Raw genomic sequence first — 12,615 nt, 5'->3', positions numbered from 1 at the left:
TTCAACAAAAACTGAATTCTTGATGAATATTTTCATGAGAATTTACATTTAATCAACATCTCTATGGGGAATTTATATTAACAATGTCGCTTTTATTATAAAAAAATAGTCTTGAAATTGAAAACAGTTTTTTTTTTTTAAATTCAATTATGCAACTGCGCTATATACGTGTAATTAATATTAAATAACTATTTTGCAAATATTAAAAAAAAGGAATGTTCATAAAATAATTTGTCGAGATTTCTGTTAAAACGCGACATATTTAATAAATTCCAAGCGAAATACTTTTTCCGCTATTTTTATTCGTTTTATTATTTTTATATAAAAAAAAATAATTTAATATTTAAATTCATGTGTAATGAATGTAAATAGAATTCTTTATATATAGGTTAAATAAAATTTATTTATTAAATTCTTTATAGAAATATGTTTCTCCATCATTGATAGGTTTTTTTTTTTAAGCTGTTAATTAGTATCATTCAAAAATATTAATGACTAATCCAATAGAAGAAGGCTCACAAATTTTAATATAAAGGTTGTTCGATCCGATTTGTGGAATTTGGCCTAAGAGGGAGTTCCAAGTTGTATACGTTCCCGAAAACTTGATACCTTCAGCAGATGAGCCAATCAAACTTTTGGAGTTCAGGGTAATCCCGGCACCAAATATCCCCGTTTTCACGTTATAGCTTATGGTGAAGGCCGATGCGAGCAAATTTTCATCGGACTTAATCCTATATCAAGGAAACTATGAGAAATTCTGTTTCAGTTGTCTTTATGTACTCGAAACTATACCTAAAATGAACTGCTACACAAATAAAAGTTGTTCCCAACTTTGGTGTATCTTATTCGTTACACAGAGTGTATATATATATATATATATATATATATGGAACTCTAGTTTTAGATCCTTGAATTTAGATTTATTAAATATTAGTATGTCTTTGTATTCAGTTGAAGGAAACTGAAACAAGTTTTAAAGTAGCATATATATGTAAAATTGATGTGGATTAATAACTATTTTCTCCTCTTCGAATTTCGTTTCTTCCGCACTTTAAGATTCCAAATTTTTCGAATTTGGCTAATAGCCTAATAAAGTTCTAAAATTGTCAATTCCCAAGGTCCTTTACCTCCCCAAGGTCGTACCACACAATAGTTAACATGAAACGTTTTTGGCAGGTCCTGCCACAGGACTTATATATATATACACCAATTTCTAAATCATCCCACCCTTTTCATCGACCGTGTTTTCTCTCTCTCTCTCCCTCACGACATTGTTCCCTCACATCACCAAGGAGTCCAAAGTGCATCCACATTCGGTTTCATACATATGCAAATTTATTCGACTCGCATTAGTATGTGTCCTCCCCATATATAGCCTATATCTAACATAGCTTCACTTTACTGCACTCTCTCTCTCTCTCTCTCTCTCTCTCTCTCTCTCTCTCTCTCTCTCTCTCTCTCTCTCTCTCTCTCTCTCTCTCTCTCTCTCTCTCTCTTCCCCAAGCCACTTTCAGTCGGCTTATTCTTGCTTCAGCGTTGGGGCTGCTGCCCACGGCGGCCAGGGAGGGTCATAAATTAAATGATGTAAATGCTGTGTCCACCCTCAGTCGCAACGAGACACAATTCCCGTACCAACTCTATCTCCACTCCCCTCCCTCTTTCTCTCGCTCCATCATACTCCTCCTCCTCTTCTCTTTCCCTGCATCCCACACCCTACGGCACACTGTGTGCCTCGTCTACCTAACTGATTATAATTATCGGGGCGTTTCTATCACGCAGAGGGCTAATTTCGAAATACGAGTTTTGTTTTATCAACCGGAAACTTGCGGAAAATAAAAGTCATTCTCGTTTTAAAAATAGATATTTTATGAAAGTGAAATTGTCTATTAAATACACTGGTGTTTTGTTTTTAGAAAAAAGCAACTTTGCATTTTTTTTAGGCATATATAGTATGCCTAAAAGGGACGACAGCCTTTTGAAGATTATCTGTAAATGATCAGAAAGCGATAAGGTTCATTAGAAACTCTCCATCCTAACAATGTATTTGGAGCAGAGACTGATATCAATTTGGTTTGCATTGCTAAAAATCCCGTTCTACCCCATTTTAATTCCAATTCCGTTTCATTTCATTAGGTTTTCCATTCCTTGATCTTCACCCCCCCGATACGGTTTTGCATCAGTGAAAAGTCCACATTCTTCTGGATTACTGTCACTATCAAATAAAAAGAATTTCGATCTACTGATTGTCTTTTCATTTCACCTGTTAGTTATTACTGTCTTTAGTTCTCCAGAACATTGGCTCCACAACGGAATAACACACGGAAAAAAGAGAGGTTTGGTAAATATAAGTAAACTGAGTTCGGTTGACTGTAGAGCAGTTGTTGAAATCAAATGAATAGTTGTCTTAACCTAAGTGGTTCGGTTGTTAGAACTAAACTCGAATGATTGTTTCAGTTCGGTTATTTTAACCGAAGTTCGGTTATAACAAACAAACACTTTCCAACAAAATGATTTATGTCATCCCCACTACTTTAAAAGTGGGACTTGGAAAATTTTTATGGTACTCCTTAACTTGAAATCGGACCGTCACCATCTGGAAGCAATTTAGACTTTATCCATATAGCACGCCGGGGATCGCCTGACCAGCCGATGTTTGATTTTTAAGACATTTTTTTGCAAGGGTTTTATAAATCAATGCTTTTCTTTAAACATTGAAAAATTCGAAATGCGACGTTGCCAAATACTTTTTTTCAATGTTGTCAAATCTAAAAGTTTTCATTTTACTTTTTTAGGCATGAAAACGCTTCAGTTGCAAGGATTTACTCCTGGAGTAACGGCAAATTTTTTTAATTCGTTCGTCAACACGTTCTATTTTTTGTAAATTAATTAATTAATTTAATTTCAATTAATTCATTTCTCTATTTCGAAGACTAATTGTTTAAAATATCAGTGAAAAAATTAATTACGTTCGACTTCTTAGTGAATACAAATATATATATAGAAAAATTCAGAGGTGAACAGTTTATTTTTACTTTGCCTGATTTTTTCCTAAATCATGTATATGTGTTAGTGTAAAATGCATTACATTCAACAGTATTTAATGTAGAGAAGAAATGTGCGTTATTTAAGATTTGTGTGAAGAGTGTATTGTTCCTTCTTTGAAAGTTATTAAAAAAAATTTGATAGTTGATTCTAATGTAAAAAAAGTATGTCTAATTTGCAGAAAGTTGGGAAATCTCGACTTTGACAAAAATCTTGAAGCCTATGAAATGCCAGTTATTATTAAAAACATTCTTAGCAATGGTAAAAAATTTGTAAGTCTAAAATGTATATTGTAAGTAGCTACTTTTTTAAAAATGGAAAATAAAAATAATAGTTTTGGAAATGTATAGTGTTTTTATTTTTAATTACACTACTCCCCTTCAAAGAAAACATCCTTATTTGCTTTAACCGAAAAGTTTGATTGAAACGACCGAAAAGATTGATTGAAACAATCGAAGAGTTGGTTAAAATAACGAAAAAGTTTAGTTGAAACAACACAAATGTTGATTGTTGTAACCAAAAAGTTCGGTTAAAGTAAGCGGAAAGTTGGCTATACCAAACCATTTTTTGAGTGTATTGATGCAATTCATAAGGATAGTTCTTGATTTAGTAACCTTTGGAATTTTTTTAGACCAGTCCACGTCTGATAATACCGCACGTACTAACTGGTTCTTGGATAAGCGAGATGCATGTGTGCATATTATATGACCCTCATCAAGAAATGGCGTTAAACAAAGATAAAAAGAACATGAAAAAAGGTGAATGAAAATTAGGAATTGGTTTTGGGAAAAGCAGAAGAAGAAAGGTGAAAGTAGAAAAATTAAAGAGGAAATAAATAAAAACCAAAGCTGATTTAGAAGAAACAAATAATTTAACAAAAAGAAAAGGGGACGAGAAAGATAAAGTGGTGAGTTTCTCACCTTAGGTTGAATACTGTGCTATAGCTTTATATAAGCAAAAAATAAATTTAATTAATTTTAAACCGAAAAATATATTAAAAATTTTCATAATTATTTAAATAAACTTCATCATAAAAAAAACTCAATAATATATATTTAAAAAAATAAAACTTTATTTTAACACCTCAAATTCTATTTCCACTTTGTTTTTGTTAAAAAAAAAAAGAGTCGATAAATTATCAAAATAAAAAATACACGATGTAAAATAAAATTATAGCGATGGCGTCAAATGCCAAAGCGATAAAAAAACGCACTTTTTTACTGTCGAAGCGGTAACAGTTCGATGTAATGCTACTCGGAGAGAGAGAGAGAGAGTCTTTATATTTCGCCTTTCTTACGGTGAAAACCGATAATAAAAAAAAGAAACAAAAAAAAGGGGGAGAAACAACATAACGTGTTTGAGTAGAACGCCTCTCGTCATAGATAATAACAAGCGTGGTTGTCAGCGAAAATGCAGTAAACCTTATAGGAGGTATGATGATGATAGTAGTAGTGGTGGTGGTGATGCAATTGCAACTAAAAGGTTGCCGTCATTTCCGTTTAAGTATCGTTTCAAGAAATATCGCTCATTGACAACAATGGTAAATGAAGACGTAACTCTGTAATTATATACGATGCAACTTGAATTATTGCTCTTTGCGCGTAAAGATACAATAATGTTTCATTGCAATGGAAGCATAATAATCTCACAGAAAAGCAACTTTATTATTGAATTCTGATGATCTACTAGGAAGGTGACAAAATGTTTATTTTTAACAAAATTATTTTTGTAATTTATTGCCATGCATTCGTTTTTTATGCTTTTGTCTAAATATTTTTTTATTTTCTTTCTTTTTTGACTATTTCAAAAGATTAGATAATTTCTCCCAAAATTCGTTTTTTTTTAAATTTTTAATCCAAATTCTAGTTAATTAAAAAAAATTAGTTATTTGTATCAATTTGAGAAAAAAATGAATGAAATTTTTTAACAGATGAAGATTTTTTTTTTGAATTTTAAAGATTAAGCTTTAAATAATAGAGTTTAAAAAGAATTTTTTAAAAATTCAACTTTTTTTTTACAGTATATAGAGGATGTTGGAGGACAGCACAAATATCGGCCAAGGATGGCTCGCGTAGTAGTTCCACCACCCCCAACCCCTCCGCACCCGAGCTACACATGGCAGCAGCGGTAAATATACTTGATACTATCTTTTTACTCGATATTTTATGAGATATATTTAAAATTGATCCTAGAATATTGGGTGTATTACTCTTATCATCTTATGTGTCTATTGGATATAATTTTACACACTTATTAGATTACGGATCTGTTGATTTGTGTAAAAATTTACATTTGTGATTTTACTTTGGAAAATATATATCACAAAGTTTCTAATTGTGGATATTTTGAGTTTTCAGCTATAATTTTAGAAATTAGTGTTTTAGGGAAGAGATATAGTTAAATGTGACTAGTGACAATCGACAGTCGATAATCATTTACCTACAGACTGTACAAACTGAATAGTTAACATAATGCTCACTAGCGCGCATTGATCGATTCATTCATTGCCTTTATGAAGTGCATGTAGTAACATCTTCAGAACTATTTTTATGTCAATGATCTACAATGAGTATGAATGTTTTTTCGTAATCGACACCGAGTTCATAGTGAGTTAATTAATAATTAATAAAAATAATAATCGGTATTCTAGTGCGGGTTAATGTTTTTTTTTGTGAGTTTCAGTGTTACCATGGATTTACTGGATTTATTATCATACAATTATCAAAAGGATTTATCAAAGAAGGAACCCTTTCTCCAGGAAGTGGATTTTAATAAGGATCCTAAAAATTAAGTGGTGAGTTTCTCACCTTAGGTTAAATACTGTGCTAGCTTTATATATAAGCAAAAACTGAATTTCCCAACAAAAGGATTAACCAAAAAAGAAACTGGTCATTCTCCAGGAAGTGAATAACCTAAAAATTAAGTGGTGAGTTTCTCACCATTCGGTTAAATACTGTGCTAGCTTTATATGTATAAGCAAAAACTAAATTTCCCAAACTGAGAAATATATTGAAAATTATAAATTTAAAAACAGAAACTAATAATTTTCAATATTTAAAATAATTAAAATTTTAATTAGTCGTCATGATATATGTAACCATCAAGTATATACGGATAGTACGGAATATTCTAACCTCTACTGATTCATCTCCCTTTGGGCTCCGCATTCAATTTCTAACGCTCTCGGACACTGTCCAGGTCGTAAGACCGCCCTTTCCGGATATTTGGTCTCATATATCTTGGCATATTCCCTCGTACTGTGTTATCGGAGACGAGTCATCGTTCCTCATGTTCGTCAATCGAAGCCGTCTGAGGATCGAAAGAGCTTTAGCCTTTATCGAATAATAATAATAATAATATGAAAGTCCCTTATATAGTATGTCATTAGAATTTTGAAAATCGTCAAACCGATTAGATTACAGAAATTCCGATTAATATATTTAAATTTTTCCAAAAAAAATAGAATTTCAAAAATAAATTTTTTTTTAACAAATTCTTTATAGATCAATACAAATGGACCGCCAGAACAGAAATCCATCTTCAAAAATTGTGTGTCTTGAATAATTTCCATAAATCCATTTATTTTGAATTGACAATCGGTTTTGAGTTGGAAATGTCAAAATTTATATGACAACTCCTATGTAGTTTCACGTAGATATATCTCGAGATTTATATATATACCAATGGGGAAAGGGCGCGAGCGCGATGATAGATCGACATTGGTATGTAAATCAGCAATGTCCTCTCACTCTCTCCCCTTTTGGTTTTCGCGAGAAGTCTCTTCTGGTGATGTCTCGACCCCATACGTATATATATATATATAGTCATTGCTTCAGATCCAATCAGAGTTTGCCCAATATGATTTTCGTTTCACTTTCGGACAAGTCAACTTTCGCCTCGTCAGCTGGGCGGGGGGAATATTGCTTTTCGTAACCATTTTCTCGTGTGTCGTTATATACTTCTTTTATTGTTTGCTTTTTCCTCTCTCATATATCTATAGTTTGCCCTTTTTCCCTTGGATTTAGATCGGGAAAAACAAACGCAGTTTCAGCAGTAGCAGTGCAAAAGCCAGTTTCTCCAAGTGCTTAGCAAAGTTCCGCGATTCAAATTTTGCACACGATCGATGATTCCTGCTAACTGATGTGTATGTATGTATATATATATATATATATAGAGAGTGTGATGTAGAAGCTAAAACTCAAGGGATGGCGAGTTAGCGGAAAGGGTTTGCTGGTAAACGATAATGGGAGACGGGCCGTGGACGTTGCTGGAGCAAAAGCAAGCAGAGCGGAAGGGAGGAGTGGGAGGAGTTGTGCAAAGTGTGAGACGGGAGCTCGTTAGTTTGATAGGGGTAGGAGAGGGAAGAGAGAGAGCGGCATTGGTGGTGGTTAGAGGCAACTGTGGTCGGATCTCGCGGACTTTGCCGAATGTGCGGCGGCGCTTCGATTAATAGTTATTGGTTTTATCGTTGCAACCTCTTCCGTGTGCATTCCCGTACCATTTCTCTTCCCATTCCCTGTTCGATATCCCATTCCTAAAACCCCATCTCTCTCTCTCTCTTTTTTTGAGCTATATAGTCACAAAAACCTCCAGCCACAACTGTCAACGTTTTGTAACGAAGGCGCGCGACATACCTCCTTCTCTAATGTTAATTGCTTCTTTGAATTCACGTTTCTTTTCATAAGGAGAAAATTACTCTCCAATCGATTTCTTCCGCTTATGGCGAAGAATATCCTTCATTTTTTTTTTAGACAATCAAGGAGATTTGTATTTTAAAAAAGAAGAGTGCGGAATATAGATCTAACAATCGAAATTTAATTGTCAAGTTTAATAAGTTTGGAAACTACAATATCTAATCTCAGGTTACATTTAGTTAGACATACATAGACTTCAAAGGATGAAATATATATAATTGGTATAGTATTCGCGACTTGTCTTGCTAACGGAGTTCAACAGATCAAATAATTGACTATAGAGAATGTCTTAATGGGAATCAGAGAAATTACCCCTAGGTCAAGAAGTTTGTTAATATATATATATATATATATATATATATATATATAAGAATTTGAAACGGCAGAAAATATTTTCAGGGGTTCTATGACCCTTGTATGTAGGGGAAAGGCGTAAAAGTGTTGCTTATTTTGAGAGATGAAATGATAAAAGCTCGATAAACCGTTTTCACTGTGTGGTGATGGCGGCAAGAAACGTTTTCTCAGTCCAGGGCTATTGTGATTGTTATGGGCTGTGGTGCTAAGCTTTTGTCTATTTCAACCCTCGCCGCGTCCATATATCAAAACCTCTTTCACTCCCTTGTTATTAGTCACACAAGAGGATGGACCTTTTGCGCTCACACTAAAGGGTGGAACAAATTTTCTAACCTGAAAAATAATTGGAGAAAAATTTCGAATTATGAAATTTTTTTTTAATATATCAAATTATCAAACGTTATCTCCTTTCTCAATTTTGCCAATGAGAAAAATTATAATACTCTTCAAATTAATTAAAAATTAAAACTTTTAGTAATAAAAAATTCTTTAAATGAACTACATAAAAAAAGATTTACATACCAGCAATTATATCATATTTAATTGATCATAATCGATAAAAAAAAAAAAAAATTGCTCGTTCCTCGCATCTGTGGCTATTTTAGCTTTTATATGTACGCTTCTAATTTAACGCATCGAAATAAAATAAAAGCGCCATATCGACGTGAAACGTATTAATCAATTTATAAAACCTCCTAAGGGTTGTTAAATATTATCGCCACTAAAGTGTGTACTTCGCATCTTTGAGAGCGCATCTGCTCGTCCGTTCAAACCCTTCATATCGATATGCGGTCTTCGCAAAAGCTTTCATTTCCTTCTGTTTTACTTTCTTTTTTTTCTTTTTTTTTGACTCGCCTTCCCCTTCCCTTCGCCAGCAATCGCGATTTCAACCTCAACCAATTCGAGAAAAAAAAAAAAAAAACTTTCGTTCGAGAGATCCAAATGCAGAGTAAGTTTACTTTTCCGTTGAGGATGGAAAAAAAAACCTATCACTGTGTGGATTTGAAATGGGGATATTGAAGAGAAACGAAGGTAAAATGATAGACACACAAAATGAGTGAAAAATGATAGAAAATTTTTGCTAGTGAGGGAAAGAAAGAGAGAGAGTGTTGAAAAAATATACGCGAGAAAGGAGACATACGAAGAGATGAGTTGGGGAATAATTAGCGAGAAAACTGGAGTCGCTTTAATTAGTGTAATTGAGACCCTCCACTACTCTCTTCCCTCTCTGCCCATCACCCAACGACCAATATTCAGCGAGTAATTAATACACATTGTATGATTGACAAATCACTGTTATGGACCGAACCAATCCTCGATTATCATTTTGATGCATTTACCTTTATGATGAATTCCATTTAGGCAATGAGCGACTCTAACAAATCCAACCCTTTTATACGCTAGTACCAAATTCAATTAATCAATTAAATGCATTTTTCATTCAATTAAAAATTTACCCGTTACTCACAACAATTTTTATTTTTCTCAATGTTTAATATTAATTACAATTATACTAATTAAATTAGTACATTGTTAACCTATATTCACAAAAAAAAGAATTTTTACCCAAAAATCGGTATAAAAATTAACTGCAACTATTACCCTAATTGGTTAAAATTACCTGAATCTATATATTAGAAGCAAAATTAATCCTTAATTTCACTACTTCATAACACGGTATAACAAATGTTTTTGTAACCATTTTTTTTATCGATGACAAGTGTTGAAAACTATTTTCTTTTTCGACCACCGTGTCATAAACTGATTTTTGCCATGTGACGCGGAGATATTGTGAGTTAAAAATAAACTCGAATAGCACAAAAAAAGTCTGTATATACATATATATATATATATATATTTTTTTTTTTTTGTCAATGCTTTTTCAGTAACTTATTTTTGGCCGAGGTGGAACAAAAATTGTATCTCAATTTATTGGATCGATATATATAGGGGCTATAGAAAATGTGACGTGTTCAAATCATTGAAGACAGAGGAAAATGGACATTGAAATTTTTATACGACCCCTGTTTTCGATACTAGATGCGTAAGCACTAAGCATTAGTAATCAATAAAACATTAATTCAAACTTTCTAATACATAAAATATATTGCGGCCACTCCTAAAATATATTTCTTTAACTAAGTTTTTCTAAATTAATTTTCATTTAAATTTTATATAAAACATTAATTCTTCGTAATTCAAGGGCGAAATTTTGAAATCCATTAGAAAAACATTAATTTTATCTATTTTTCCCTTCGAAATTACAATCTAAACTTTTTAGATGGATCCTAACCTCAAATTCATTTTCTTTATGAACTGTGTGTGTTGTAACATCTTCAGATCTATTTTTAAATCAATGGTCTACAATGAGTATATGAATGTTTTTTCGTAATAGTAAGTTAACTAATTAATAAAAATAATAATCGCTATTCTAGTGCGGGTTAATTTATTTTTCGTTAGTTTCAGTTGTTACCATGGATTTATTGGATTTATCATCATTTATCAAAAGGATTCACCAAAGAAGAAACTCGTCATTCTCCAGGAAGTGGATAACCTAAAAATTAAGTGGTGAGTTTCTCACCATTCGGTTAAATACTGTGCTAACTTTAAATATAAACAAAACTCAATTTTCCAACAAAAGGATTCACTAAAGATGAAAATCGTCATCCTCCAGGAAGTGAATGACCTAAAAATTCAAGGGCGAAATTTTGAAATCCATTAGAAAAATATTAATTTTATCTATTTTTCTCTTCGAAATTATAATCTAAACTTTTTAGATGGATCCTAACCTCAAATTCATTGTCTTTATGAACTGTGTGTTGTAACATCTTCAGATCTATTTTTAAATCAATGGTCTACAATGTGTATGAATGTTTTTTCGTAATCCACACCGAGTTTATAGTGAGTTAATTAATAATTAATAAAAATAATAATCGGTATTCTAGTGCGGGTTAATGTTTTTTTTCGTGAGTTTCAGTGTTACCATGGATTTACTGGATTTATTATCATCATTTATCAAAAGGATTCACCAAAGAAGAAACTCGTCATTCTCCAGGAAGTGGATAACCTAAAAATTAAGTGGTGAGTTTCTCACCTTAGGTTAAATACTGTGCTAGCTTTAAGCAAAAAATGAATTTCCCAACAAAAGGATTCACCAAAGAAGAAACTGGTCATTCTCCAGGAAGTGGATAACCTAAAAATTAAGTGGTGAGTTTCTCACCATTCGGTTAAATACTGTGCTAGCTTTAAATATAAGCAAAACTCAATTTCCCAACAAAAGGATTCACTAAAGATGAAAATCGTCATCCTCCAGGAAGTGAATAACCTAAAAATTAAGTGGTGAGTTTCTCACCATTCGGTTAAATACTGTGCTAACTTTATATATAAGCAAAAACTGAATTTCCCAAACTCAGAAATATATTAAAAATTTAAAAACAGTAATTTTAATAAAAATTCTCTACAATTTAAATATTCCAAGTAGATCTAGAAGATATTTTATTTTGTAAATTCTTTTGCGTTACAAGTCTTGATGGAAAAGTCACATATACGTATAACATGTAGACCAAAAAAAAAAAAAGAATAGCTTCCGCTTGTCAGAAGTTTTGAAACGGCGAATAAGACATGCGTGTGTGTCTGTGTGTGACAAAAAAAAGGTGAATTCACCTCTGAATGGAAGACTGACCGCCATTGTTGGTACATAGTCTGACACAAAGCGAGGTCGAACAATGAATTTTTGGAAAATTCTGATTGCACGGTCCTTACAACTTCCTTCCGCGGTTTTCCCCTTTCTCTTGCGAGGGAATGCAACCTCCTCTCTATATGCCACTATTGCCTCTGAACTGTCCAACTGAACAATTATACCCCAAGGACATTTAAAGGTACGTTATGTCCAGTTACATTGTGTGGTTTTCCTTCAAGGGGCATAAATTCTAGAAAATGAAATATCCCCACTACTTGAGTTCAATTCCTCCTTTTTACCCCATCCTTGCCAACTATATACTAGTAGTAAGCATCACCAATAACAATAGAGGAAACGACTTGCAATGGAATGGTTACTACCCCTCTCTCTCTCTCTCTTTGCTACTACTACTAAAACTAAAAGCTCCAAATCCTTTAGTTTAAATTCGCCGATTTGTGCACCAAGTCGTATTTTATGAACGACTTTCTTCATTCTTCTAATCCGATAAAACACTATTTTTTCTTGATTTCAATTTATTTTCATAATCACATGCTTTAAATAATCTAAAAAGTATATTTTAAAGGACCCCGCACTTTTTACATTGAAAATGGCTTTCAGACAAATCTTTTGAAACTCTGTAGTTTTGTAGTTTAAGGCTTCCTCAACAAAAAATCCATATGCTAAAATTCAATCCTACGAGTAGTTTTTTAGCTACAGCACTTTAAAGTTAAAAAATAATAACGTAAAAATAATGTATTTATGAATGTTTTCTTTTTCACAAATGAATCAAAATCTGTTAATCGGTATCGCTGAGTACGAATCTGTGCTCAGAATTTCGGAATTCAA

The 12,615-nt window shown here is 32.5% G+C and overlaps 1 protein-coding gene across 1 annotated transcript in view; it reads left to right on the top strand.

Moving 5' to 3' along the window:
• LOC127284870 (uncharacterized) overlaps window positions 1-12,615 on the top strand; it is a 431,539-nt gene that overhangs the window by 131,085 nt on the left and 287,839 nt on the right. Inside the window, exon 4 of the mRNA XM_051310567.1 lies at window positions 5,063-5,169. Within this exon, the coding sequence (XP_051166524.1) occupies window positions 5,158-5,169 (12 nt within the window). The 5' untranslated portion in view covers window positions 5,063-5,157. The remainder of the gene's footprint in view (window positions 1-5,062; window positions 5,170-12,615) is intronic.

The sequence above is a fragment of the Leptopilina boulardi genome, unplaced genomic scaffold, assembly GCF_019393585.1.
Source record: "Leptopilina boulardi isolate dan_hultmark-lab unplaced genomic scaffold, ZJU_Lbou_2.1 LbouV2_327, whole genome shotgun sequence".
Taxonomy (NCBI): Eukaryota; Metazoa; Arthropoda; class Insecta; order Hymenoptera; family Figitidae; genus Leptopilina; species Leptopilina boulardi.
This window is presented reverse-complemented; position numbering and strand designations above follow the sequence as displayed.